This window comes from Chaetomium fimeti (genome assembly GCF_033439085.1).
Source record: "Chaetomium fimeti strain CBS 168.71 chromosome Unknown B0H64scaffold_5, whole genome shotgun sequence".
Taxonomy (NCBI): Eukaryota; Fungi; Ascomycota; class Sordariomycetes; order Sordariales; family Chaetomiaceae; genus Chaetomium; species Chaetomium fimeti.
The window spans coordinates 2,597,556-2,624,355 of record NW_026944333.1 but is presented as its reverse complement, the minus strand read 5'-3'; the positions used below and the strand labels follow the sequence as shown (position 1 = coordinate 2,624,355).

The following is a 26,800-nucleotide window of genomic DNA, read 5'->3' as shown; positions in this document are numbered from 1 at the left end:
GGGCTGGCACACGAGATACCACGCCATGTCTAGCGACGGGACTGGAGACGCGGGGATCGCCTTGGGGTGAGGCAGATGCAGACTACGAGGGACTTGATTACGATCATATTTGAGATGTACGGTCGGTCGCGCCCCGAGAAGATAGGGGATCACCCAGAGAATCGATGAGGCCAGGAGTCAGTGCATTGTAATAATAATTAGGAGACCACGAAAAAGGCGGCGTCTCAGATATCTAAAGTATATATTTCACGATCCGTTACTTCACAATAGCCGGTGTTCCCTCACGCCGACCAGAACCCCGTGCAGCAACCCCGATGCCACCCATGCAAGGCAAACTGAACGCCGTCCCACCATCGACATTCCCCTCTAGGCATCCATTCCTCGTCGGATCGCAACTCGAGAGCAGGCAGAAGCAAAAGAAAGCAACGTAAGCTCCAAACTAGATCAGCCTTCGGAAAGGTAACCCGCCGGCTACGCCCGTAGAAAGCAAGATTAGAAAAGAAGAAGAAACGAGGGAAACCACAGGGCAGCACTAGCCGGTCTTACCTGCCAACGCCGTCTAGCTTGTCCCTTAGGGAGGCGCAGTTTGCTCCTCAACAGCCGGACAAATCCTAGCCGCGGCGATCTTACGGCTAGGTTGAGGAGGTCGTGGCTTGCAAGAAACCGAGAAAGAATGCCGTCCACATATCATGTTCACCGGCAACAGCCGGCACCTCGGTGACCGGAGAAACCTGACGTTCGGCCATCTCTGCGTCAACTTCGGGCTCGGCAACCAGTTTCAGGGGTTCGTCCGATGTGGCCGGTGACTTCTCGTCCGCTGTAACTGTCTCCTCAACCTCCATGACTGATTTGTTCGCGGAATGAGGAGATTGGGATTTCGCTTCGTTGGTATCAATGGCCTCATTGGCAGCAGACTGGTCGGGCAAGAGACCGGTATCGACAACTTGGTCCGGCTCCTCAGTTTCCATAGTCGAGACTGCCTCTCGTTCGAGACCCTTGACTGGGTACACGCGATCGCTGGGAGGTCCTGCCATGATACCGACTTCAGCATCCTCCACCATTGGTTCAATGGAAGACCGCTCCCATTGGAAGCTTCCCGTGGTGAGCATCGCCGGACGTGCGGCATCGGTGGAGACAACAACATCCGTCTCGGGTTCAGCGTTGCCCGTCGCCGCATCTTCTTCCCCCACGGCCGTCGAATTTTCCAGCCCAGCGAGCGCCATGGCCAACTCAGCTACCTCTTGAGTAGACACCGGAACCCGCTCATTACACATCACAGCCTCCGTGCTGGCTACCATCTCAGTACCGACGGTCTCGACCGGTTGCTCGCCATCATCACGCAGATCGTAAAGATCGGCCACACTCATCCGAGGCGTATCAGTGGTTTGGTTGGCCTGAGAAACATTCTCTTGGTCCGTCGGAGGCTTTCTCAGCGAGGGGCCAGAAAAAAAATCAGGCTGAAGAAGATCCGTTTTGATGCTCTCAGCCTTGATCAGGTCTAGAACGGCAAGTTCGAACAGCTGGTGATCACCGACGTAAGAATTGCCATCATCCCTCTCATGCACCTCGTCACCGTGCGACAGCCGCGCTTTCTTGGAAGGCCTTTTCGCTTTCAAGGTTGACGGGAGAGTCGGACTACCCCTGATTTCGCTGGCTGGTGCGCCCCTCTTGTGCGAGGCCGGAGGCGAGGACGAAGTCTTGCGTTTACCCAACCACACTTGAGCTAGGGTCGGACTCCTTGAAGAATAAATCTCTTTCGGACAGTCGGGTGTGTCTGTGCCAGTATGTTTCTTCAACGTGCGCCGCGGCGAGGAAGAGGGACCCCGGGCCCCAGTCCGGCGGTCCTCGATGGGGCGGCCTCGGTGGTCAACACCGGGGTGTCCGTTTTGGTTCGCAAATTCCAGCCTTCGCTGCGTCATAGATCTTGGATTCTTGTTCCGGGGGCACACCGAAACATGATGCTCGCCCCTCCTCTTGCAAAGGCGGCAAATATATGACTCTGGTGGCTTCGTATCAAACGCGGGATCAAGGACTGGGCAGTCCCTAAAACAGTGATCGCCTTGAGAATACATCAACACCGCACTATTAGCAACCTTCTCAATTTGACGTACCCTTCATCATGCAACGGGCACACACATAATCCTCGTGTGGCCTTTGGGGAGCGTCGGCTAGCTTGCGTCCTAGTGGACTGGCAGACGTGGCGGACTTCGACACCAGCTCATATTTGGGCTCCGATACTGGCTCGCGTTGAAACTTCAAGACCCCAGAATCCTCTGAGTCTATGTTGTGAGTGGCCATACTTCTGCCGTTCATGGGCAGCTTGTTAGGTCCAGTCAAGAAGGACAAGCCAGGTTGCGCAATACGGTCATGGTCCCTGGCTGAGCTGCGGCCTTCCCGCACAAAATTGGAGGAGATGATAACAACCTCATCGTCGTCGCCATCATCTAGTTCGACGACAATGGGGGCTCCTTGGGATAGCTTGGCCCTGTCAGGGTGCATTTGACCGAAGCGATCCTCGGAATTTGAGGAATCCATCCTACGTTCTGAAGATTCCTGCGAAGCGGGCACCAGCCTGTGGAACTCGGCCGCCGCGATACTAAGCTTCCTCGAGCTAGCCGAGTTTTCCACAGCCTGACCGCGTTGCCAGTCGTTGAAGGCCTCGGCGAGCTGGCCATCGTCGTCGGGCAAGGCCTTTAGAAACATGTACATGTTAAAGACCTCGAGGCCGAGATATGCTTTGGCTGACAGATCAAGAGCCATGAGGCGAGGATAAAGCCACATGATATAAATGTCCAAAACCTGCCCCTTGTCCACATCGGCCGGCAGGTTCTCCCTTATGGAGCGGGAAAGTCGAGCGAGAGAAATTCCCTCGAGACTTTCAAGTCCCAAGGTCTCGAGGGTTTGCTTCATGTCGTCGGGTGTGTCCATATCGACAAAATCAGGAAGATATGAGTTCCCTCCTCGTGGAAAAAATATAGCGGTTGTTGGGTGATTGTAAGTCGGCCGTCCTTGGTGAACTGGCAACTTGGGTACCACTCTGAGAAAATCGATTAGATAGACTGCGCAAAATATGATGAGTAAATTGGCGCCTCGGCCTTCGAATAAAATAATTTCAGAACTTCCGCCGGAAATAGATGAGCGAAGGAGAGAGAAAATTGGGTCACGGACGCGATGATGTAGAAAAATAGGAGGGGACGAGGCCGCTCGCAACCTGGGGAAAAGACCAGAAGAGTCCTCAGTCAAGCCGACCAAATTCCCTTGTGAGAGGAGGGATAACTGAAAAGGATAAGGTACAAAATGGGTTGTTGAGGAAGAGGATTATAACTCGGTTGGGGGAAGTTGTTGAGGAAGGCACGATCAAGGCGAGAGGGGCAGAACGGATTTGCAGAGAAAGTGTGGGAATGCAAAAAGTCAATAGGACAGTTATCTATCACCTAGCAACCAATTTAATGGCACTGTTAGTTAGGGTGTTGATGTGATTCGTGTAGTGATATGTGGCAGGCAGCATGTTGGGATAAAAGCGTGGTTATCCTAGTTGCCAAACGTTTCTGCCAAATGCTTCCTTCGCATGGGCTGCAACCGGCCGTTGTTTCACCACCGTATAGGAGGACGGAACCTTCAAAGAAAAAGGGATGTGAAATTCAGACATGCACCCTGATGGTGACAGCAGGAACTGGGAAACGAAGACACCAGACTCCGTGGAATAAAGCCGCCCAATGCCAGACCCAGAACAGTATCACAACCACGCCATACCCAAGACGTAACAACACACCCCAAGCAACCCAACCTTCTACCTCTTCAGCGCAGCAAACCTCTTCGCCAACTCGTCCACATCCGGTACCCCGTCCGCAATACTCGGCTTCTTCTCCACGGGCTTCCTACTAGCAGCAGCCGCCGGCTTCTTCGTCGGCGTCAGCTCCACCTTGTTGAGCGTCACCTTCGGGTGGATATTATCCGTCGACGCACTCGGCGGGTTGACATGTAGCGGGCTCGAGGGGCCAAAATTCCTCGGCGGCGTCGCCATGCTCAGCTCCTCCCTCGCGTCGGCCTCCTCATCCTCCCCCAGCAGCGACTTCTCCGCCTGCCCCGCGCGCTGCCCACCCCCTTCACCGTCGTCCTCCCCCCCGTCCTCAAACCCGGGTGGCTCCCCCAACTCCTCCTCAGCCCTCCTCCCCGGCGGCCAATCCACCCCATACGCCTTGGCAATCTCCTCCAGATACCCCTGCACCAGCTCCTCCTTCGGCGGCGCCACACTCAACTTGCGCACGACCCGGTCACTCACACAACCCCCCTCATTCTCCATCGCCTGCAGCACAAACTCCTTGCCAAACTTCTCCGCCAGCAGCGCGCGCACGGCGGCCAGCTCCTTCACATCCGTCTTGGGCGCGGCATAGATGATGCTCTTCACAGCCTCCTCGAGGCCGGGGTCGCAGGGGGGCGGGGCCTCGAGCAGGCCGGCGCGGGCGAGCAGCAGCTCGCAGTACAGCTCGAGCACCTCGTGCAGCTCGGTGATGATGTCGGAGCGGATGATGTTCTCGACGCGGATGCGCGCCGAGTCGGTCTTCCCTTGCTCCAGCAGCGTTGCCATGGCGCGCCGCTGCGTCTTGGCGAGCGCCTCGTCCCGCTTCTGCACCATGCGCAGCCGCGCGATGGAGAGCTTGAGCTGGACTTTGATTCGGGGCTGGGGGGTTGGGCGAAAGGGGGGAGAGGGTGAGTGTTAGTGGGTGGGTGGGAACTCAGGAGTATGTACGCTATCTAAGTGAATGGATGTGGGAGAAGGGGGTGACGTACCACGAGTGTGGGGGAGGGGGTCGGCATCTTGACGGTTGGGGATGGTGGTGGTTTGTACGCAGTTGGTCGAGGGATGGGCAATGGAATTTGAGATGCCTCTAAAGATTTTAAATCTACGAGATCAGCTAGGCTCCCATATCCGGAAGAGATGGAGTTGCGTATGCACGGCAGGCAGTCGCGAAGTTGCGGCTGGCATGGAGCTCGCCTTGCTCTCAATGTGGGGTGTTGGAGATGGCGGGGTAGCATGCAGGGATCCATCAGCAGCGGAAAGCCTATCGATAAGAACATACAGTGGAGGTATTCGTACACAGGGACCGTTGACGACATCAAGCTTCCTTTTCTTCAAGGTCAAAGAGATATAGAATGAAATAACTGTTCTGATTTATAAATTCCGATACGCTGTACAAAATGATAACACAGCCGGGATATCAGCCTTGCCAGACCAAACGCCAAATCAATCGCAGAACCCATCACGCCATGCCTAGAATCCCGCCTGACTCCCGCAAGGTCATACAAACTCTCGACTAGCAGCCAAGCAAACACTCAGATTAGCTTGAGCATCGTCCGCTGCTGCAACCTCGTGCCGTTGAGCATAGCCCTCAACTTCTTGGGCCGCTGCTGAAGTCGACGAAAAGCTTCCTGGATGTGGCGCGGCTCGACCGGGCTGCGGCCCTCACTAGGCGGGTCGAACAGACCGCCGCCGCCGGGCAGCTTGCGCTTCTTACCCGCGTTCTCTCCCGTGCGCTCGCGGTACTGGTCCTCGTTCTCCTTGATCTTGAGCGCCTCCTCCGTCAGCGTCTGCACCATCTCGAAGGTCAGGAACCCCAGGATATCGACAATATCGTCCGACGGTTTGCTGTCCGTAACAATGCCGAAGCCGGCCCACTCGCGGAACCGCTTGCCCTTGCGGTACGTGAAGGAGGCCTGGCGGTATTCGGACCAGGTAACGTATTCCTCCTTCGTCATGGCCTTGGTCCGCTCGTCGGCCTTGCGCAGCCGCTGCAGCGTGATGTGGTTCATCTCCTCTTCCTCCTCGTCTTCCTCGTCCTCGCGCTCCGGTACCTCGGCGGGGAAAAATGATGCTGGTTCCCAGGGGAGCCCGACCTTGGCCTTCTTATTCTTCTTTGCCGTGTCGTCCACGGGACCGCCGGCAACCACTCCGCCGCTAGGGTCCTCTCCGGCGCCCAAATCGGCTTCGCCGCCCTTATCGTCCGAATCTTTGACGTTCTTGCGCACATCTTTCCACGAGAGGAAAGTACGTAGTCGAGATACCTTTGGAGCGTCGTCACGTATCTGAAAGATGAGGTCGTTGATGGTGATGGAACGCGAACCCCGCCGCGCTGCCAGTTCGGTACAGTTCCTAAGCTAGAGTAACGGTTAGTAAGAAAAATAAAGAGATGAATGCCCGGGGCCTAGACTTACAATCTCGATAACTTGTTGCCGGACAATGTCCTCGATGATCCCCGTGGTCTCGACAGAAGGCTCTCCCGTTTCGCCCGATACATACATCATCTTGAAATTGAGGGCGAGATAGTCAGCAAGTACTTCGTGAGGGTGCGGTTCGGCTGTGTATTCATCCTCATCGGCAGCCACTCGGGTGCTGATGGAAGATATAACGATGCCATGGACGAGCTTGAAGGCCCATCGCAGATGGTTGAGAGGAACACCGCGGCCCAGCTTGGGTTCCAGTTGACGCCGGATGGTTTCCCACTCTCTTTTGCCCGTGCTAACGCCGGTCGCCTTGTCGAACGCTTGCTGGAACATGGCGGCACCGGTGGGTTGTAGGGGACCAAGAAAACGCATCTGAGATGGCGGTATCGAGGTCGCCTCTCTCGACATGGCCTGCGCCTTCGTTTGGCAACTTGATGGGCGAAGAAATGCTTGCGTAGAGCAAAGCGGAAGTTTCCTCCGCAGGGAATGTATATTTCGTGGGTTGCGATGACGCGGGAGAAGTATGTTGGAGAAAAGTCGAAGAAACGGGTGAGACGAAACAAGGAGTAGAAGACGGTGATGCAGGATTTGGCGACAAATGAGTTGTCGCAGAGGCGGGCTTGGGTTTCGATGACGGGTGTGCGACCGCCAATTGTTCCTTCTCCTGGGTCACCTCGTGATGTGTTTTCTTGTCCTCTGGAGAGTGACTCGTGAGGTTTTGGCCTGGATGGACGCATTTTTGGTGGTTATTGTTTATGTCGTAATATGTATCCAGGTCCTCAGGATCAGACGGGCCGTGTGAGGACGAGCTATCATCACTGTCGCTATCGCTGTCGACTTGAATCGAAGGTCTTGCCTGTACAGGTCGCAAAATCGAAGTCCTCGGGCGTAAAATCGGCCACCGCTGGAGTGCATGAGTTATGCGGTCCCAGTCAGGAGTGGTATCGTATGGATAAGACGCCGCCATACTAGGTCTCTCCAGCTGCTTCGTCTCGTGGGTGGTTGCTCTCGCGTGGGTCTGGAGGCCAGGAGAGGAAGCGGTTGGTAAAAGGGGGGGAGGGTGCCGAGAAGCGTTTTCGTCGATGGACCCCTCTTGAATGACCTTCACTCGGAAGGGAAATGTCGAGAGTGGGGTGTTCGGATTCCTCCTCGTTTGATGATATCCGCCGTGGTGTTCTTGTATTGTGTTCACTCCCGTAGAAGATGCCCAGCGGAAAGAGGCTTCGTGCTTGTCGCCAAATTTCACGCCAAAATCCAAGAAAATAAGAGATCCAAGTACTCTGTTTATGTTCACGCCGGTCTCCCTGGTTCAACAGCAGTAGCCATATCTCATGACTGATGTTGCGAGAAGACAGAGACCCGAACAAGGCGGACGGCATGGGTTGGCCAGCACTCGCAAAGCCACCCATCATCATAGGGGGTGGGCACAGGGCTAGTGTTCACGAAATGCCAATGCCAGTGAACTGAACAGCCAGGCGTGTCGAGTACCATTCTAGGGCGTCTCTTGACATTGTCATCACCAACACTCGTGGGTGGTAAGGTGTGCAGTAAATAAAGTATTGAAGCGGTACGTAATATCAGACCAAATAAAAACATAAAGCGCAGATAGATAGACACATAGAACATACCTGTTGTATCTCCTGTCGATACTTGTACTGCTTGTCCTTGTCCGCCATCTTGGTGGAAAGTTGGTTCACTGATATTGACTAGTCCAGAACTGTGTACCAAAATATGAATGAACAAAATAATGATTGACAATATATGATTACAAGTGTGTGAGGCGAGCCAGTTGGTCGTGTCGTGTGACCCGGTGAGTGTGGGAGGCGATGGAACAGGAATGGATCCGTTCCGATCGGATGGGTTTGTTACTTCCACTCAATTGTGCATCTACGCACTGCCTCGAGCTGGACTTTCGATATGCGGGCGGAGTTGTCAACGTGATGAATGCCTGGGTAGGTAGGTATGCAACTTAAACGTGGTTTGTGCCTATTCTGGGCTTTCACATTGCAATGGTCGGAGTTGAGTTGGAGGATGCCACGCCCGGCCCGGCCCCATGCGCACCAGCCAGCTTCCGCAACGGCATTCGGATGATTACGTAATACAAAGCCGTTGCGACTCTTTACCAGCACTGGGGGAGGTATTGATGAGCTGGGTTAACAGCGATCCCCCATTTACCTCCTTTTGTTCCTATGACTTCTACCTAGTTACATACCTAGTTATGGTGGTTTAATTTACATTGTATGTACAAACTAAGCTTTCTTGGTCCCAGGTATCCTGGCCAGCATCACAACCAACTGTTTCGACTTGCCTCGTCCTCGGTTGTAATTAACGAACTAAACCCGAGTTATTTCGAGTGGTCTATTACTACTCCTGCCTTGAAATCACACCAAAACATAACAACACTGCTCGCAGGCTCCTAACCACCACCCCACCAAGCCATGGCCCGTCCCCTACCCCCCACCACCGCCACCCCCAACATCCAAATCCCCCATCTCGCCCCTCCACCCCCAAGCCACGATATAATGCCCCGCGAGCAACCGCCACTCCTCCACCTCATCCAACCCGCCCTCCAGCGAATCCACCCTCTCCTTCTCCCCCTCCCCGACCCAGCCCTCCCAGATCCCGTCCACGGTCCGCGCGCGCACCTCGGCGAACCCGGCCTCGCGCAGCCGGCGCTCCTGGTCGGCCGGCGCGGGGTAGGCGTCGAGCGTCGGCATGCGGATGCCGCGCGCCGCGAGGTTGGACACCATCGTCTTGCCGAAGGGGTCGCGCGGCAGGATGGGTTCGTAGAGGACCAGGCCGAGGTGGTGGCGGGGGAGGTGCGTGCTGAAGTGGGATAGCACGGCGCTGGCGTGCTGGGGCGGGAGGTAGCAGAGGCAGCACTCGGATAGGAGGAGGGTCGGGGCGGTGGGGATGAGGTTGGGGAGGGGAGGGGTGGAGGCGGTTAGGGTGCGGAGGTCGAGGCCGTGGAGGGTGAGGGTGTTGTTGTTTCCGCCGTCGGGAGGGGTGAGCGAGTGGGAGTGCCATGTAGTAGGCGAGAGGGGTTCTGGTGTGGAGAGAAGGGTTCGTAGAAAAGAGGTGGAGCCGATGATGGCTTGTTTGCGGGCTATGATCGTTGGGAAGTCGATTTCGTGATAGACAATGTTGCGATGGTGTTGAGCTGAAGCGAAGAGGCGTAGGCAGCGGGTGTCGGTGCCCGCGCCCAGGGAGACGATTTGCCTAGGTTCATCCGGGCTGGTAGAGGCCAGGAAGCGGTCGACGAGAGCATCGATGGCGGTGGTCCGCGTGTAGGTGCCCCTGTTGATGATGGGGAGACGACGAGTGGCAGGACCTTGCACGAAGAGCCGGGCGTAAGGATCTGATAGGTAACCTAATTCTACCGCACTCAGACGAGAGACGGCTGCGTCGGTGTCGGTGCCCTGTATTGTTGCGTCGTGGCTGGGGCCGGGTCCGGATCCGGGACCACCACCCCGGCCTAGGCCACCTCGGGCCCGACCCCGGCCTCGACCGTTTGCCCCGCCCCGCAAGGAGAGCAGGTTGGGGATCGATGATGCCGACATGGGCACGCTTTCCATGCAATAATTGTGAATGGTGGGGGGGTTAGGAGGTTTATTTGGTCAACGTCTTTTCCTAAATTGTAGCTCTCGGCGGGGAATGACTGCAGACTCTTCTTCTCTTCATCAATATCGCTTCATCAATAGGTTTGGATTGGGATAGTTGGGTATGAGGAAAGTCGAAGAGACTCTTGGAAAGGAACTACCAAAATGCAAGTGTACACTGTGATAATGTATGGTGGAACCGGCCATCCATACGGTGCGGATACTTCCAACTTCGTTGCCAGTTATTGAAAGCCCCGCATTGCAACTTATGCCGACCACTCCCCTCCTGCCCGACTCTCTCTCAGTCTCTCGAGTTCGAGCGGCGGACAACGCCGGGCATCTCGGGATTTCATAAATAACCCTTAGGAAAGAAATCGTACAAATCCGCCTACGTCAGCACTCCGGGTTCGCCAATCAAGATGGGAAATGCCCGAAAGCGAACCACGAGTTTGGTCATGAGATCCCTGTGGTGTTCGGGTGGCGGTATGACAGGGTTAGGGTTATCATACGCGTCTCGGCAAGCCACGGCCGCAGCGCCATCGAACTTGCGCGGTAAACCTCCAGACCAGGATTCTGAAATTTGTATTGGTGACGAGCATTCATAACTTGGGATTGCTGGCTCTGACGAGACGCTCAAATGATCTATCATATCTGAGGGTGCAAGGCTGAAGCTGTCATATTGTTGTCAGCGGCTGAATGATTTCTCCGTGGTGACACAAGCCTCGCCCACGGGACTATTGAATGAACCCGGGCACTCCAGGGCGGGAAAGTGGGGTCCAGGGGCGGTGCTCGCTTCTGCCCGGGTCGTGTGCTGCTTGGGATTTGTGCCAGGCAGACGCCCGGATCCTTCTGGGCGTGGCCATTCATGCTCAAGCAATGGGCCCGTTTTATAACCTGACGAAACCCCCATCTCCCGCCTCGTTCATCTCTCCTCAGCGCTTGTTCAGGAAGGCTTGTTTTTGAAGCCGCCTTTTAAATCAGTTTATCAAGTTACCAGTTCATCACCTTCGTTTCCATTGTTTTCTTTTTTTTTTTATTCCAGCAATTTATTTACTTGCCTCTTTTTCCCTCTGCTTCACCATGTATTCGTCCGTCACCATCGGTGGGTCGCTGGTCAAGCGACTCGCTGAGAACCCGCCTCAGCAGGTGAAGGTGCCGGGTGCCGCCATATTCGTCTTCATCGCCGACTTCGTCGTCTTTCTTCCCGTCTTTCTCATCGTAAGTTAACTTTCCAACCCTTAAAGTTACCGCTGATCAGCCGACTAACAACCCTCCCTCAGCTTCTGTACACCCTCTCGCATGTCTACCCCACTCTCGCCGCCGTGGAGGACCCCCTCCCGGCTTACGAGGCGCTGCCCATGAACGATGACGGCACCCCCAAGACCGACACCGATCCGGTGCGCACCGCCCAGCCGGGTAAGCCCATCACGGCCTCCATCCGGGCCACCAACCGCCTCATCCGTTCGCTCGGCGGCTGGCTCTCCAACTTCCGCGGCCTCGGCTACGGCTTTCTCATCGGGATGGTCACCGTCATGACAACCGGCATCCTCTCCAGGCTGCCCTTCGTCCCGGTTCGCATCGCCCATCTCATCTCCCTCCTCGCCCTCTCCCCGCTTGCCACCACCTGGACCCACCTCGTCATTACCGGTCCCTCGGCCAAGTCCTTCGCCCGCCGCATCCCGTCCGTGAAGAAGGTCTACGTCGCCAACTGGTTCCCGACATTCCTCCTCTGGGCCTCCGCCCACGCCGCCGTCGTCTTCCCCGAGCTGCTCGGCAAGGCCATCGGCCTGCGCATGCCCAACGGCCCGATCCAGGTCGGTGGCGAGCCCATGAACGGCTCCGACGCCGGCAAGGTGATCTGCGTCGCCGCCCTCTCGCTGCTGCTGCAGGCGGTGCTCGTCATCCCCGCCCACGCCGCCCTGACCCGCGTGCAGGCGTCGCTGCTGCCCGCCGACGAGGACACCATCGTCCCCTTCGACCGCTCCTTCGCCGGCCGCGTCGAGCCCGAGGTCGTCACCGGCAAGGGCTTCGCCACCTTCGGCGCCGCCATCAAGACCATCCCGCGCTCGAGCTGGGTCAGGATCTACCTCCTGCGCATCAAGGTCTTTTTCGTGAGCATGGCCGTCTACTTCGTCCTGGGCGCCATCGTCCTGTTGGAGTTTGTGTTGTTGGGTCTGGCTGAGTCTGCGAAGAAGAACTGAGTGCCTTCTAGCGCTTCCTGGTTCGAATCTCGGTATGGGGTATGAAACCATGGCAGAATGTATCGTGTTGGATTAAGGATACCTCTTCTTTCAATGTTATTACAATAAACCAATCTCATAGCGTTTAACTATCTACGGCCCAACCCTGGTTCACTTCCTCAAGCGGAAACCCTTGATAAAAGAAAAAAAGACAAAAAAGGAGGTGTGAGGGGAAAAGAACAAAATAACAAAAAAATGAATATCTGGTTATGCCCATGATATTCTCCCCATTTCGCCTCCTTCCTTCTTTCCTTTAGTGATTCTTAGGTTGCAAGTGTCCGTCCCCGTTTTCTTCGGCCAGGCGCGGTACAGGCGCGGGGGAGCAAATACAGTAATTAGACCGTCAAGCATGTCCCTCGAGAACGTCTTCAAAAGCTTCTTGGAGGCGAGACAAGGGCGTTCGTGTTACGGAAGTCTGAGAGACCCTGACTGTAGAGCCGGACCAGGTGTAACGGGCGTGATACGTTTACCTCCGTACTTGCTGTCTTTGCCGCTTACCACTCCCTCCCGACAAATGTCACTCACCAACGCGCGCTGACCCAGTTTAACAAAAAGAACGACCCAGAAGACAGTTACTTTCCCAACATCACACGTAGGTAGGCAGGGTCATCTAAGTCAGGCCTGGTCATTTCGGCCCAAGTCTAGGTAGCCAGCAGCCACACGACCCCGACATGCCCATACGCTCTCACGACAACCAGACAAAAGCGGGGAAAGGGTATATATCTCAACACACCACCTCCGCCCTCCGCTGTACGTACTCCTCCCCTTCCCTCCCTCCCTTTCTTAATGTACCTCTTGACAAGTCCAGCCCCCGATCCAACACCCAAAATGACACCGACACGCCTCTACGTCTCCTCCCCACAGACCCACACTCCCTCCCGCGACCACCACCACTGCTGCCGCCACCTCCAACTCATCACGACTTCTGGAAGAACCAGCTCGATCTCTTATTCTCGGGCGGGCTCTGGAGATTCGCGATGGTGGGGTGGGCCGAAACAGCCGAGTCACCGCCGCCGCGAAGCGGCTTGGCAATGCGGCTGCCAATGTTGAAGCCGCCCATGCCGGTGGGCGAACCGAGCCCGCGCGTGCTGCCGGCTTTGGCCGCCTCGAGGCGGTCTTTGACGGCCGCGAGCTGCACTTCGAATCTGTTTGCGTAATCGGGTTAGCATATCTGCGGGGCAAGGGTAGGGGGGGCAGGACCAGAACCGGGTGGTGGTGATGGTGGTGGTTGTGGGGGGGGAGGGGATCGTACTTGTGATTCGCCTGTGCCATCTTCTCCTGGCTCTCCTGGAGCAGGCTCTCGAGGCTTTGGATGCGCTCGTTGCGGGCGATGAGCTTGCGCTCGGCGATGGCGACCTCCTTCTTGAGCGCCGAGTTCTGCTCGACCAGCTGGCGTTGTACCTGGGTGAGCTGCTCGAGGTTGCGCTCGAGGAAGGCCATCTTCTTCTGCTGCGCGCGGTTGTTGCTGCTGCGCAGCACGTTGTTGTACTGCTCGCGCGTCTCGTCGAGCGAGATCTCGAGCTCGACCACGCGCTCGCACCGGTTCTGGAGGTCGCGCATCAGGCTCTTCTTCATGACGTCGAACTCGGCTAACTGCTGCTGTACCGTCTTGCCATTAGCCATGGGTACCGCGCCGTTTGCCTTGACGCGCCGCTGTAGGTCGTCCACTAGCGCCTTGAGCCGGTCGTTCTCCGTTGCTCGGAGGGAGAGGTCCGACTTGAGGCCCTCGATCAGCTCGACCTGTGTGGTCGTCTTGTCGGATAGCGTCTTTGTGAGCATGGCCTTGACCTCCTCCTTGTCCGCCTCGTCCAGGTTGCGCGTGAGGATGTCCTCATGCTCTAGCTGGAGAGCCTCTAGCCGGGTCTCGAGATCGGCGCGCTTGCGCGCCTCCGCCTCGTTGGACGCCGCGCTGAACGCGGATAGCTCGGCCTGCCGCACGAAGCCCTGTGTCTCGACCAACTTCTCCCGCAGCGCCTTGAGATCATCAGGCGGGATCGGGTCGCCGGTAGAGCTGATATCGTACAGCGCATCTATTTGCGCGATCGCGTCGGCGACTGACCGCTCGTTATCGCTGAAGACGTCTCCGCTGAGGTCGAAGCCGGCCATCATCTTGGCCATCTTCTCCGCCTTCTTCTTCTCCTTTTCGTCCAGGACTGCGCTGGTCTCCTTGGCATTCATCTTCATGTCGAGCATCTGCTGCTTTACCTCGTCTAACTCTGCCGTGAGTTCCGTGTTGGCGTCCTTCAGTCCGTCCATGGTGATCTGCGCCTCCTTGTTCTCGAATGCTAGCCTCTCTAGCTGCATCTTGAACTCGTTAGACTCGCTGACCAACCTCTCATTGTCTTTTCCTATCTTCGCATCGTGCTCCTTCAACCCGGCCATCTCCTCCTTGGTTTCCCGCAGCTGCCTCTCCATGGTCGCCGCTTGTGTCTCCCGCTCGGCGAGTTGATCCTGGAGCTCGTTCTCGCGGCGCAAGAACTCCTCCCGTTCGTCCTTCTCCAACGGTAGGCTTGGGGTGCCCGCCCTCTCCGACATGCCTGGTGTCTCAGCGCCAGACCTGTCCTGTAGCAAACGGGATGGCGTCGATGGCCTTGCCGGCCTCCCTTCTGGTTTTGCTCCTACCACGCCGTCCGCAGAAAGAGGCGGTACCCACCTGTCCTTGGCCACCGTCTCTCCGGCACGCCATAATTGCACTTCGCTCTCGAGGTTAACGATGTAACTCTCGAAGCTGGTAATTTGCGTCTTGGCCTTGGCGACCATCATCTTGAGCTCGGCCGGGCTGAGTTCGGCGTTGACCTTGGCCTTGTTCTTGATGGACTTGGCTCGCATACCGAAGCGTAGCGTGCTGAGAGTTTCAGCATCGTTGTAACTGCTGGGGGAACAGTTGATGATAAGAGTCGTCCGACTGTTGCCACCAAGAGACTCCTGCAGGATACGGGTGAGTTTTGAGTCGCGGTAGGGAATGTGGGAGGATTTCCCGTCCGTCAACGAGTTGATGACCATGCCCAGGGCGCTCAGACTCTTGTTGATCTTCTTCGCCTCTTCGAGCGTCTGGCCGCTGGCGCCCGTCTTGCCAACTTTCTCGCTACCCGCCAAGTCGACCAGGAAAAGCTGGCCGCTCTTCGCCGAGCCCGTCTCGACGTTCTTTTGCGTGATGGTAATGACGAAGATCGAGTGCGAGCGCGAAGACTCCTGATTCATATTCGTCGCAGCAACTGCTCTCGCGTTTCCACCCCTCCGCATAACCTCAAACACCTCCTGCACGCTCGAGACGTATATCTCCAGCAGACCCTTGACGTACACCCCGCGGTTTTTCTCCTCGTGGACGGGGAGGTTGTCATTCCGCGGCTCCAGCAGGTCACGAATTCTTTCCATGTAGATTTCCATGTAACTAACCCGAACCGTGTACTCGATGTTCGCTGCGCTGGAGAGGATGTTTGCGAATATCTGCTCGACGATTCGCGGAATGACACCCTTGCCGTCGTCGTCATCGATACTGGAGCCCATCATGGTGTAGGACTTTCCCGCGCCCGTCTGGCCGTAGGCGAAGACGGTACCATTGTAGCCGTTGAGGATGTCGTCGACGGTTGGCTTGATGGAGAAGTCGAAGATGTCGGACTGCTTGCATGACATGTCGAACACACGGTCAAAGGTGAAACTTCCTTGCGCTTCGCGGGACTGGACGAGAAGATTAGCAAGTGAGGGACGCCACAAAGAGCGGGCAGGCAACCCGAAGGCTCGCGGCGACTTACATCGACGGTGCACGTATCTTGGCCATCGAAGCTGACAATGGGCTGGCCGCCCGAGTCGATCTCGACCCGATTCTGCGGGCGAAATCGAGCGACGACCTTGATGCTATTTGCGTTCGACATGATGGCTGCCCGCTTCCCGCGCTCCCGGGAAGCGCAAATTCATGAAGGAGAGAAGGCGCAGATTCGGAAGAGGGAGCAAGGCGGGGATGCCGGCGAGAGATCGTCAGGCCACAAGGGAGCCCCCCAGCGAGCAAACAAGCGAGCGTGTCGTGGAGGATTGTCTCTCTGCCAAGCGGGCGAATGAATGCTAAGACTCGGTTGCGATCCGACCAAACGGTACCGTCGGGCCTTGACAGACAAATAATTTCCTCGCGAGGGGATCCTGAAACGGGGTATCGAAATGTCTAACTCCAAAGGAATCCAAGTTCTAGAAGAAGGTTAGGGAACGTCGGGTGGTGGGGTCCCCGAGGCGGTGTCAGGGGTTTAGGTGGGAGCGAGAGCGGATGATTTATGTATGGAACAGTCAGGTAGGTCGGTCAACCTGTGAATGTTTTTGCGGTGGATCGGGTGTCATGGATTTGGAGACTCGAGTGCCGGCTGGCGGAATGACGCGCCAGTTCACGCTGTAATCGGGTCGTGGGTGGCTGTTTCATGGGGCAATGCACGCCTGCCAGAGCCCCGCTCAAGGCTCCCTCTGCCCAAGGCACAGGGGCAGCGCCCTGCCGGCCGGTTGCCAGCGGGCAAGGTTGTTCCAGCGGCCAGGAACCAGGGGCCAAACCGACTTGACAGCAGATTACCAATTCATGCAGGTGGAGGCTGACCCCACAACTTCTTGTTGACTCCCCTCGGGGCCATTGCCCAAGATCGGACAAAGTGTCCCGGGAACCTCCGTATCGTTCGTTATCAGACGCCGAAACCCCTCGAGGACTTCACGGGCAGCGTGGCCTCGTACTCTGGGCAGTATAAAAAGACCATTAAATGCATTAACTAAGTACCCAGAGTTTCTCTCCTGTGGCGATGTGGGCCAAAACTCCAACCACGCGCCCCGCCTTCCCCTCCCTACTTCGCTTCGAAATCCCAACTGACCCGAGAGGCGCCCAACCAGGAAGAGTGCTGTTGTGTTAACAACGCCCGACACTAATGTAATGACATGCCTTCCAAATGCTAACAGACACCGGCCAAAACGCCAGAACTCCGAAACGAAAAGAGTGGGTCGGCCGTTAACAGCCCATGCTACACGCTCCGGGTGTGATCGTGCTCCCCAAGTAGATGTTGCGGCCGCCGTTCCCAGATATTAAGCCACGCCCATTCAGGACGCTTCGAGATGTGCCACGGCACTTTCAGTCATCCCAGCTCTTCTCCACGGTCTCCCTGACCCGTTTCGTATATTCCTTGCGGTTGTCTTTGTACAGGTTGGACGCTTCGACGTTCGCGGGGGATCCGGTATTCGGGTCATTGAGCAAACTGCGAGTAGCTGTCAGCGACGAATATTTCAACCCCGTAACTAGTGAACCCACCTCTGGATACTGGTAAGCACGGCTGCAACGTCGTAAGTCGGACTCCAGCGATTCTGGAGAATGTCGAGACATAGCTCGCCTGTGGCGTAGACGTTCGGGTGGAACATTTGGCTGATAAACTTGACCGATGGCGGTTTGTTGGGGTACTGCTCCTCGAAGTGCATTACAAGCCTGAAGGTTCCGTCTTCGAAGGGTGTATCCGCAGGGCCGATAATGACGGCGTTCCTAATGAGGCCCGAGTCAGTCGCAGCGGAAGCCGGGGCGTGTCACGACGGCAGTTGCTCACCAGGTCATAACATTATCGGGGACAGGAGATGCGGAAACACCAGCAGGCGGGTCTGTCTGCATGCGCTACATTCGGGAGGTTAACATCGCGGAAGCTTCGGAACCAAACGACTCTCGAGTGGGATCCTCATACCTTGAAGTCTCGCATCAGGCGGCGGCGGGCTGCGGTCGACATAGTGTTTGTTGAAGCACAAAAGCGTGAGGGTCGTTGTTGGATTCCGGCAGGTTTGCAAGAGGGTATCGCTAATGTAGCACGAGAGTAGCAAGGCAGCAGAGTTGAGGTCAGAACTGATGGACAAAACGTGGTACTGAGGCGAATCGCTCCCCAGGTAAGTCGAGGGCGACGATAGAATCCAGCACTGGCCAAAGGCGAGGTGAAGTATTGACTTAACGGGGCCGGTGGTGGCCAATTAGGAAAGGCTCAGTTCGCTGAACAAGTGCACCGTGCGGGGGCCGTGACTGACAGACCCGCCACTGAATCGCCTGTCGATCTGGCAGCTCCTGCTTCATTTTGGCGGATTGTAGCTTGCACGGGCGGCCCAGCACAGACTTTACTCATAGCCCAGGTAAACCGAATCGTGTGTAATCGCTTTGTCTCCTGCGCCTCGAGTTCCTTCCCAAATGTCCAACCACTCGGCTCCACGGGAGCTTACCTAACCAAGCCTTTTCCGGGCACAGATGGAGCCCCGCCACTTCGGCACCCCAAGGTTCCATGTCTCCACCTCCACACCCTCCCGCCGCCCCGTCGTCCGTCACAAGCCGAGCAGTTCCGCTAAACCAAGTCCCAGCGGCATGTCTTTCAGACGCCGAACCCTCGGCTGGGCGAGTTTGCTCATGACATGCTCGATTTCGTCCACCGTCTCCCTCTCTCTTGTTATTCCCTCGTAGCGATCTCCATACTCTTGTCAGCCTGCACTTCCATTTTCATTTCGTCGAGCACACTGTCTTACGAGTAGGTAGCTATGGCGGGGCAATTAAGGCACGCGCTGCGTGTGTCGCCGCAGCTCAGAACCGGCTCGGCTCGGCTGTTCTCGTCCCAAGCCTGCCTTCGTCAAGAGATCCGAGATGCCTACATTCTGAGCGCATCTCGGACACCAACAGCCAAGGTATGCGTTCGATTGGAATTCTATATGTCCGTATAATCTGCTTGCGGTCCGTCATCTGATATTTTCTAGTTCAATGGCTCCTTCGTGAGCGTTACCGGCCCGCAACTTGGTGCTGTCGCCATCAAGTCCGCCCTCGAAAAGTCCAAAGTGCCTATTAGCAAGATCACCGATGTCTACATGGGGAATGTCCTGCAGGGCTCCGTCGGGCAGGCCCCGGCCCGCCAAGCCTCCGTCTTTGCCGGCCTCCCTCCGTCGGTCGAAGCTGTTACTATCAACAAGGTGTGCGCCTCCGGGCTGAAGGCCGTTGCTTTCGCGGCGCAGAATATCCAATTAGGCCTTTCCGAAGCCCAGATCGCTGGCGGGTTCGAGAACATGTCGAGGGTGCCATATTACATGCCGCGCGCGAGCGGCTTGCCTGGCTTCGGCCACGTGAAGATGGAGGATGGGCTCATCAAGGACGGTCTTACCGACGTCTACGACCAGATCCACATGGGAAACTGCGCCGAGAACACGGCTAAGAAATATGAAATCTCGAGGGAAGCACAGGACCAGTACGCAATTCAGTCGTACCAACGGGCGCAGGCCGCCTGGAAGGATAACGCCTTTGCCGAGGAGATTGCGCCGGTCACGGTCAAGGGGAGGAAGGGTGACACAGTCATCACCACGGACGAGGGATACCTCGATGTCAAGCTAGACAAGGTGCCCAGCCTCAAGCCGGCATTCGTACGGGACGGCACTGGAACTGTGACGGCGGCCAACTCGTCGACGCTCAACGACGGCGGGAGCGCGCTCGTGCTGGGTAGCAAGGCGGTTGCGCAGGAGTACGGCGCGGGTTCGCGGGTCCTGGCACGCATCTGCGGTTCAGCCGATGCCGCCGTAGACCCCATCGATTTCCCAATTGCCCCGGCCAAGGCGGTTCCTATTGCTCTCGAGCGAGCCGGTATCACCAAGGATCAGGTCGCCGTTTGGGAGTTCAACGAGGCCTTTGCCGCAGTCATCAAGGCCAACGAGAAGGTGAGGAAACCCAACCGTTATCCCCAGAGTTTCGGAACCCACACTAACCGCGGCATCTAGATCCTTGGCCTGGAGGGCGCAAGAGTGAACCCACTCGGTGGAGCTATCGCGCTCGGCCACGCCCTCGGCAGCTCGGGTTCACGTATCCTCGTAACGCTGCTCCACCAGCTTAAGCCTGGTGAATATGGTGTTGCGGCCATTTGCAACGGCGGAGGTGCAGCATCGGCGATGGTGGTACAGCGGATCGAGTCGGTGTAAACTGCATGGAGAGAACCTTCTTGCGTGTCCAAGGTCGCCCCCAGCACCGGGTGTGGTCCCGAATGCTTGATATTGTATGTAGGGTTAGGGTTGATCTGCTGTATCAGGAGCTTGATCGTTGTGAACTTTATTTACGTGTCGCGCTTTGGCAACTGGTCCATTGTTGCATCGGAACGTTGAAGACGGCGTAAAACATCAAGACATTTACCTCGAGACCCTGCATCTGCATTTCTGTTATTCCCATTCTTTAAGTTTTCCACCTTCCATTTACCACAATCACAATGCAACAATAACCATTCGGGTTGACTCGCGTGCCCAAGCCACGACTTTCACTCATCCGCTCACTCATCCGCCCCGACACGCATCCCCATCTTCATCGCACTTTGGACCACACATCAGTTATTCCAAGCAAACCTTGGCATCGCTGCCACCATAATGACACTTGTGATCAAATTCCTGTCTAGTATTAGGGGGTTCGTTCTCGAGCAAAATGGCGACGAACTTCGCAATTGGCTCATGGTCGAACATGACGTCCCCAGTATTTACTTTGAGATGAGCAACGAGCTCAAAGGGGGCTTCCCCATCAACTCGCCAGCTCTCGAAAACCTGATCGATAAAAGTCTCCCGCAAGAGGACAATGTGCCGGAGGGGAAGGGATCCCCATGGCCCGGCTTCAACTCGTTCATCAAGGAGTACCTAGAGTACTGGCGCGACGTCGACTTCGCTGATATTGTCCGCTTGCATTCCCGGCTCAGCGACCTTCTCAAGTATGGCCGCCGCCTCCTTGCTTCTCCCCGATGATCGTTTGACTAATATGGATCTGTAGCTCCTGCGCAAATGCTCTTGCGAATCCCACATATGGTACTATGCTGTTGCAGACCAGCATGTCGCTTTCTGAATCGCTGTCCAAGTTGGTTATGAACCTCACTCGGCAGACAGATCTGCTTGCGCAGATCCAGGGTGACATGACGGGGGAAGAGTCGGGCGAGAGGAAGTCTATTGTCGAGCTAGCGGCCGACATCATCCAAAAGATCTTCACTTCTTGTCTAACAGACCGCTCCAGCACGAGATGGTCGGAGCCGAAAGGGAAGAAGGTGGCTGTCTATCTGTTTGCCAACCTCACCTTGAAATTACTTTTCGCCGTAAGCCCCCCCCTTCTCTTCACCGTCACCTATCGTGTGCTAACTAGAGACAAGTGCGACAAGAGTCGGCTCGCTGTACAAATGTTCACCAATCTCTCGACGAGCGGACCAGCCCTTTCGCTCTTCCCAGCATCCCAACGAGTCACCTTCCTCTACTACCTCGGGAGGTTTCATTTCGACCACGACCACTACCTACGAGCCGAAATGTGCCTCGCCGAAGCCTACCGCGAATGCCTACCGCAATTCCAAAAACATCGCCGACAGATACTCACCTACTGGATCCCCGCCAACCTCCTGCTCGGCCGCTTCCCCTCCTGGGCCCTTCTCCAACGGCCCGAAGCGGTAGGGTTCGCCGATATCTTCTTCCCCATCTGCGCCGCCATCCGCTCAGGGAACTTCGTCGCCTTCCACCAAGCTCTAAACCTGAACCGAGACTGGCTCTGGGGCAAGGGTTTCTACATCACATTTCTCTACCGCCTGAAACCCCTCGTCTGGCGGTCCTTTACCCGGAGGATATTCCTAATCACCTGGCAAGGCACCGCAGGCGAGGGGGGCAACCGCGCAGCCTCCCTGTCCTTCGAAGACCTAGTTACCGCCGCAGGATACGTCCAAAAGCTTTTAGAAGGATACGTGCCCGCAAAACCGGCGGCACGGCCGCGCCCGCATAGCGTAAGCAAGCTTCTCGTCAAGGCTGTCACCAACAGTGCCGCGGGCGAGGCGGACGCGGACTCGCTGCTCATGCCGCCGCCCGGCGGCCCCCGCCGTCTGATGCCGTCCGAGGGGCTGATCTTTGGCAACAAGCGACCGGACCTCGAGAACATGGAGTCGGTCGTCGCGGGGCTTGTGTATTCGGGTTTGCTCAACGGGTTCATCGCCCGCCAGCAGAAGCGCTTTGCCGTCGAGGGCGCTAAGAAAAAGGGCGGCAACGCTGTCGCGGCGGGGTGGCCCAATCCCTACGAGAGCATATTAGAAAGGTTCCAGGAGGCTCACCAAGACGCGCTGGATGCGTGCGATGCTGGGGAAGGCGTAGACCCGCCTGGTGAAATGGACGATGTCCCCGGCTGGGTGCGCACTCCGCCCTGAGTTTGACGGAGTAAGATAGATAGGATGTGTGCGGCATTAGCCGGTCTGTACCACCGATGTCTTGCTCTCTGGCAAAGGAGGAATTTGGATATTTAATCTGCCGACGTTGTCTCACTGCGACCCTCCCTTGAATGACATTTTAGAACCAGGTTATCTAGGTCTTGCATCTGTTTGCGCGTCTAAATCTCCTTTCCTCACAAAACAACGCGAGCAGGCGGCTTACAATCGTCAATCGTTTTACTTTCATTGACTAAACTTCGCCGTGTCTGTCCATCCCCGATACCCAACCATCGGCGAGAGCGACGAGCACACCTTTTCCATTCGCCGGTTTTCCAAAAAAGTCAAGCCATTCCAAAATCCAGGCCATCCATCCCGCTTCGTCCTCATTCCGGCCATACATCTCTCTTCAGACATAAACCAACCAACCCATCCAAAAAAGGAACACCACACTACCCCAGACCAAAAAACACACCAGCGACCTAACCGTGGGGTTCAAGAACCCAAGAAACGAAACTCAAGGGGTATATCGCTAAGTTGCAGCAACAACTTTGAAACAAGATGCGGGCGCCCAAAGACTCGAGCAAAGGGCGGCGGCCAGAATCGAAAGGCGAAAAATAAGGATGTCCGAGTCCCCAAAACCGCGGGGACCGTCATCGGCGAAGGATTTCGGAGTTCTGCCGAAAAAAATAATAAACAATAACGCAGGCGCAAACCGCGGGATATAAGGCGTCTCTATAAAAATAGCAATTAAGTGGCCCGATTCCGCCATCGGTGATGGATGGAAACATCCAAAGCAGACGGGATCGGACTCGGGTGGGTTTGTTGAAAAGAAGAATCGCCACCACCAGCAAGGGGGGGGCTTAGAACAGCGCGGCAGCAGCCACGAGCGCGACCACCAGTCCGGCGATGGCGGACCCGCCCTCGGCGGCAGCGGCGCCCTCGTTGGTGGAGGTGGGCGCGGCCTGCTTCACGGCGTCGGGGGTCGGGGTGCGCACGGGCTGGGCGGCGGTGGGGCTGGGCGTCGTGTAGAAGGACGTGTCGCCCTGCACGTCCTGCTCCTGGAAGATACCGCCGTACCAGGCCTCGGACGAGGTGGATTCAGATGGGGAGGGCGTGGCTTTGGACGAGGGGGACGGGGAGGCGGCCGTGGTGCGTGCCCGGGTGCTGGTCGGCTTGGCGCGGATCGTGGTCTTGGGCGGCTTGGGCGGTTCCGAGGTGGGCTCGGGCTCGTCGTCACTTTCGCTGTCGCTTTCGCTGTCGCTCTCGCTGTCGTCGTCGTCGTCGCCGCCGCCGCTCTGCGAGCCGTCGGTGTTGAAGACGACGATGTTAGCCGTCTTGCCCTTGGCTACGGTCACGACGCAGAAGGAGTCGCCTCCGACGCTGGTGGCTTTGTTGGAGCTTTCGAGGCTGCCGACGCCGCCCTTGGAGGGGTCGATGGAGCAGGGCAGGCCGTTGCAGCCGCCGTCGGGGCACTCGATCTTGAGGCCGTAGGATGGAGTGATCTTGGCCAGCGGCACCTTCAGATACTCGGGGTTCCAGGCAATCTTGACGAACGTGTCTCCGTTGGCCATGGTGTTGGCTCCGGCGACGTAAGGGGTCCAGTTGCCAAGCGCCTTGCTCAGCGACCCCCAGATGCAACCTATCGCGGCAGATATCCCGGGCGCGTTGACGTAGTAGCTAGCAACGACGGTTAGCGCTACGCTGGGGCAACATTAGCCGTGGTACTCACTGTGCTGAAGTCCCCTGCCAGTAGTCCGGCCCCGGAACAGCCAGGGTTGCTGAGTCTGTGACGTCGGTCGGGATGATCATGGCCTCGTTGCCCGGCAGGACCGTCTGGCAGAAGGACACGATCTTGCCCGCCTTGTTCACGGCCTTGACCGCACCTGTGCCGTCCACGCAGTAAGGGCCATCGAACGGCTTCTCAACCTCCCCACCGTTGCAATACAGCCCGCCATACTACAAGAATTTGTCAATATCTCGCCCCAGCTTGCAAGAGAAGAAGCGGGCTACCCACCATCGACTCGGGGTAGACCTGTGTCGTGTTCGGTTTCCATTGCGCCATCACTTTGCCCGACACACAGGCGATGGGGCACCACTTCCCATCCTCGCATGGCTCATCCGGACTCATGGCGAACCCGTTGTTGACTTTTCCTGGGACGCGTACCAGATCGGCATCATCCGGCAGAGAGCATGGGGCCTTCCTCGCGGCGACCTTGGGGGCGCCAACGACCTCGCCGGCCTGGAGCTGGTTGTGGCCGTGCCCGTGGCCATGTCGCCTGGCATATTCAACATGTGCGTGCCTGTGGCCGAGGTTGGCGGAAACTGGCTGGGCGGAGAGAAGTACCGAGGCCGAGCCGATGGCGGCCTGGACTATCGAGAGTTTCATGGCGTTCGAACTGGGGAGATGTGGCTGAGGATGTCGAGTGTGGTGTGGACAAGACGGATGTCTGGTCTTTGTGGTGGGCCTCTGCACTGCCTCGAGAAACCCCTGACTGATTCAAGCTTTCCAATTCCCCCTAATCACGCGATTTCCGAGCCGAGGCGAACGAGCGTGTCGACCAGTATAATTTCGCTGAGTCGTCGATGAGTCCGTGGGCGAAGGGTATGAACGAATGTTACTATGACGTCTACAGCGTCGAGGATATCAAGCGAGAGGATCGCGAAACGAGCGTCGAAGAGGAAGAAAAGAGAGAACGTTCTGAACAACCCCAGAACGACGGTGAGGAAGTCAATGGTGTGTGGAGAGAGAAAAAGGCGCGATGCCCAGCTTTGACTGAGACCTCCAGGCCTTGCTCCATGATTTCTCCGGGGCACGACTTGGGGGGACAGCGGCCGGGCCAACAGGAGGATCGGGCGTGATGGAACCCCATGTCCGCCCTGGAGTAGCTGCCCAATCAAGAAAGCGGGCCGAACGCGGTTCCTGGTGTCTCATCTCGGCAGTGGACACGCACCGACAGGGGCGAGCCCAGCTCGGGCCAGGCACGCCGGCCCTGGCCCAATGGCGGCTGCAGTTTGAGATTGCGGTGCGAACGGCCCAGGGCCCAGACTGCTTTCTCCTGGCGGTGCCTGGCATGCAGAGGGTGGGATTCTCCCCCTGGTTCAGATCTGAAAAGTTTGCTTGGTGTGCTTGGTTTCCGTGATCCAGAATTGCTTCTTTTTTGCTTGTTGGATGGATTCCCTGTTGAGTCTTATGGGGAGATTGGACTGTCGACCACAATCTCGCTGTTGGCGTGCTCATGCGAGACAGTTTCTGGTGGCTTTTGGGCACGGCTGGGGTCGGTCTCCGGCCGTCTTTGAACAAGGAAACGCGTTGTTTTCGACAGACTCGATAGACTTGGCACAGACAGCCCCAGCCCTGTGGGAAACCTGTCATCGCGGCAGAGCCATCGTGTTTCTATCCGTACTGTCGAGGTCGCGCTGTTTCGGCTGTTCTTCTTGGGAATCCCGTCATCAACCTCCGAACTAGGAAGGTTGTCAGACTTGTCTTCGACCGGCTAAAAACAAACCATGCCGTCATCACAAGCCGCGAGGTTCTCTCAATTGTGACCTCATCCTTGCTTGGCTTTCTCGCTATACATAGTACGGCCCGGGTTTGTTTCCTGTCGATCGATAATTGCACGGTGTTTTCCCGCATGAACTCCCAGATGAACTCGTGGGTCGGAGAAAACCGTTGATGACAAGGCAAGACTGCGCCCAGCGTACTGATCTGGCCCATGGTACCCGAGGTCTGCCTCTCCATACTGCGTACGTCCTTGGTCGTTTCAGGGCCAGTTGCAGAGCAACATATCAGGGAGGAAAGCCGGGGCATGCAAGCGAGGTTCGAGGGAGCCCTCGGCTGGGAGTTTGGTTTGACGCATCCTGGCCACACTGAGGCTCCCGGGGACCAACGAGGTCCTGACAACAAACCAGATACCCTGACCTATACCTCGCGCAGGTATCATAGTAAGTTTTGCTGGGGACCTCCACAGTTGGAGACAAAAAAAGACTCTCGACTCTGTATCCCATCCTTCCTAGAGGAAGGACAACAGGAAAAAGAAGCTGACAAGGGTGAGATTCGAACTCACGCCCCTTTCGAGACCACGGATCGCGATTAAGGGTTAAACACCTTAACGTGGCGCCTTAGACCGCTCGGCCACCTTGCCGTTGATGATTGTTGTGGATTGCATCGGATGCAGAGTTTTTTTGTGGAACTGCAGCTGCGTTGCGACGGGGGCCGAGAGAGGTGGAGAGAGATACCCACTCCAAGAAAAGACTTGGGTAGGTGACAAGTTGGGACTGTGTGTGTTCTTTTTGTGGAATATAGTTGTGTGGATGGCTCTGTGTTGGGGAGGGATGAAACTATTCAGAGAGTGAAATAAAGTGTTGTTACAGCTACCAGGTAGAAAGTTAGTTGGTTATCTAGGTGACTAAGAAGGAGGAAGTCAAAGACTCTGAACAGCCTGCTGGGAACTTGGGCTGCGGAGCACACGTGCACCATCACAGGGCCGTGCAGGGTTGTGCACTCTTCGGAAGACGCTGATTTCCATTCATCCTCCCTTTGTTCGCAAGACAACCGAACCATCGACAACACGCTGCCCTGTAG

General features: G+C 56.7%; 11 protein-coding genes and 1 non-coding gene across 12 annotated transcripts; 3 read left to right on the top strand and 9 right to left on the bottom strand.

Moving 5' to 3' along the window:
• Nucleotides 1-632: 632 nt before the first annotated feature.
• On the bottom strand, nucleotides 633-2,910 carry B0H64DRAFT_433784 (uncharacterized protein; the record flags this gene model as incomplete). Its single annotated transcript, XM_062806064.1, has 2 exons — nucleotides 633-2,059; nucleotides 2,112-2,910. The coding sequence occupies 2 exons, from the start codon at nucleotides 2,908-2,910 to the stop codon at nucleotides 633-635; spliced, it is 2,226 nt and encodes a 741-aa protein (XP_062658190.1).
• An 880-nt stretch (nucleotides 2,911-3,790) lies between these two features.
• Nucleotides 3,791-5,008, bottom strand: B0H64DRAFT_362175 (regulator of Vps4 activity in the MVB pathway-domain-containing protein; the record flags this gene model as incomplete). The annotated part of the gene is made up of 2 exons (XM_062801758.1): nucleotides 4,792-5,008; nucleotides 3,791-4,681 (listed from the first exon to the last, which is right to left on the bottom strand). The coding sequence occupies exons 1-2, from the start codon at nucleotides 4,816-4,818 to the stop codon at nucleotides 3,791-3,793; spliced, it is 918 nt and encodes a 305-aa protein (XP_062658189.1). The 5' UTR covers nucleotides 4,819-5,008.
• A 74-nt stretch (nucleotides 5,009-5,082) lies between these two features.
• B0H64DRAFT_401258 (transcription initiation factor IID, 18kD subunit-domain-containing protein) lies at nucleotides 5,083-8,343 on the bottom strand. The gene is made up of 3 exons (XM_062804148.1): nucleotides 7,851-8,343; nucleotides 6,214-6,303; nucleotides 5,083-6,156 (listed from the first exon to the last, which is right to left on the bottom strand). The coding sequence occupies exons 1-3, from the start codon at nucleotides 7,896-7,898 to the stop codon at nucleotides 5,335-5,337; spliced, it is 960 nt and encodes a 319-aa protein (XP_062658188.1). The 5' UTR covers nucleotides 7,899-8,343; the 3' UTR covers nucleotides 5,083-5,334.
• A 314-nt stretch (nucleotides 8,344-8,657) lies between these two features.
• On the bottom strand, nucleotides 8,658-9,904 carry B0H64DRAFT_192392 (S-adenosyl-L-methionine-dependent methyltransferase). The gene has a single exon (XM_062799105.1). The coding sequence runs from the start codon at nucleotides 9,795-9,797 to the stop codon at nucleotides 8,673-8,675; it is 1,125 nt and encodes a 374-aa protein (XP_062658187.1). The 5' UTR covers nucleotides 9,798-9,904; the 3' UTR covers nucleotides 8,658-8,672.
• Nucleotides 9,905-10,901: 997 nt separating this feature from the next.
• On the top strand, nucleotides 10,902-12,022 carry B0H64DRAFT_375433 (uncharacterized protein; the record flags this gene model as incomplete). Its single annotated transcript, XM_062802417.1, has 2 exons — nucleotides 10,902-11,039; nucleotides 11,102-12,022. 2 exons carry the CDS (start codon nucleotides 10,902-10,904, stop codon nucleotides 12,020-12,022), a joined length of 1,059 nt encoding a protein of 352 aa, XP_062658186.1.
• A 766-nt stretch (nucleotides 12,023-12,788) lies between these two features.
• B0H64DRAFT_192386 (P-loop containing nucleoside triphosphate hydrolase protein) lies at nucleotides 12,789-16,134 on the bottom strand. Its single transcript, XM_062799104.1, has 3 exons — nucleotides 15,814-16,134; nucleotides 13,314-15,739; nucleotides 12,789-13,206 (listed from the first exon to the last, which is right to left on the bottom strand). Exons 1-3 carry the CDS (start codon nucleotides 15,931-15,933, stop codon nucleotides 12,978-12,980), a joined length of 2,775 nt encoding a protein of 924 aa, XP_062658185.1. The 5' UTR covers nucleotides 15,934-16,134; the 3' UTR covers nucleotides 12,789-12,977.
• Nucleotides 16,135-16,771: 637 nt separating this feature from the next.
• B0H64DRAFT_401245 (ubiquitin-conjugating enzyme/RWD-like protein) lies at nucleotides 16,772-18,248 on the bottom strand. The gene is made up of 4 exons (XM_062804147.1): nucleotides 17,749-18,248; nucleotides 17,617-17,681; nucleotides 17,331-17,555; nucleotides 16,772-17,277 (listed from the first exon to the last, which is right to left on the bottom strand). The coding sequence occupies exons 1-4, from the start codon at nucleotides 17,788-17,790 to the stop codon at nucleotides 17,154-17,156; spliced, it is 456 nt and encodes a 151-aa protein (XP_062658184.1). The 5' UTR covers nucleotides 17,791-18,248; the 3' UTR covers nucleotides 16,772-17,153.
• A 205-nt stretch (nucleotides 18,249-18,453) lies between these two features.
• B0H64DRAFT_192240 (Thiolase, N-terminal domain-containing protein) lies at nucleotides 18,454-20,211 on the top strand. Its single transcript, XM_062799100.1, has 3 exons — nucleotides 18,454-18,721; nucleotides 18,791-19,735; nucleotides 19,796-20,211. The coding sequence occupies exons 1-3, from the start codon at nucleotides 18,578-18,580 to the stop codon at nucleotides 19,991-19,993; spliced, it is 1,287 nt and encodes a 428-aa protein (XP_062658183.1). The 5' UTR covers nucleotides 18,454-18,577; the 3' UTR covers nucleotides 19,994-20,211.
• On the top strand, nucleotides 20,212-22,464 carry B0H64DRAFT_192281 (uncharacterized protein). Its single transcript, XM_062799103.1, has 3 exons — nucleotides 20,212-20,760; nucleotides 20,820-21,135; nucleotides 21,190-22,464. The coding sequence occupies exons 1-3, from the start codon at nucleotides 20,429-20,431 to the stop codon at nucleotides 22,216-22,218; spliced, it is 1,677 nt and encodes a 558-aa protein (XP_062658182.1). The 5' UTR covers nucleotides 20,212-20,428; the 3' UTR covers nucleotides 22,219-22,464.
• Nucleotides 22,465-22,855: 391 nt separating this feature from the next.
• On the bottom strand, nucleotides 22,856-24,775 carry B0H64DRAFT_192258 (uncharacterized protein). The gene is made up of 3 exons (XM_062799102.1): nucleotides 24,233-24,775; nucleotides 23,948-24,174; nucleotides 22,856-23,895 (listed from the first exon to the last, which is right to left on the bottom strand). Exons 1-3 carry the CDS (start codon nucleotides 24,602-24,604, stop codon nucleotides 23,079-23,081), a joined length of 1,416 nt encoding a protein of 471 aa, XP_062658181.1. The 5' UTR covers nucleotides 24,605-24,775; the 3' UTR covers nucleotides 22,856-23,078.
• On the bottom strand, nucleotides 24,776-25,905 carry B0H64DRAFT_192257 (uncharacterized protein). Its single transcript, XM_062799101.1, has one exon. The coding sequence runs from the start codon at nucleotides 25,589-25,591 to the stop codon at nucleotides 24,947-24,949; it is 645 nt and encodes a 214-aa protein (XP_062658180.1). The 5' UTR covers nucleotides 25,592-25,905; the 3' UTR covers nucleotides 24,776-24,946.
• A 352-nt stretch (nucleotides 25,906-26,257) lies between these two features.
• Nucleotides 26,258-26,360, bottom strand: B0H64DRAFT_t105. The gene has a single exon. It is a non-coding gene; the product is annotated as a tRNA-Leu (tRNA).
• Nucleotides 26,361-26,800: the final 440 nt, after the last annotated feature.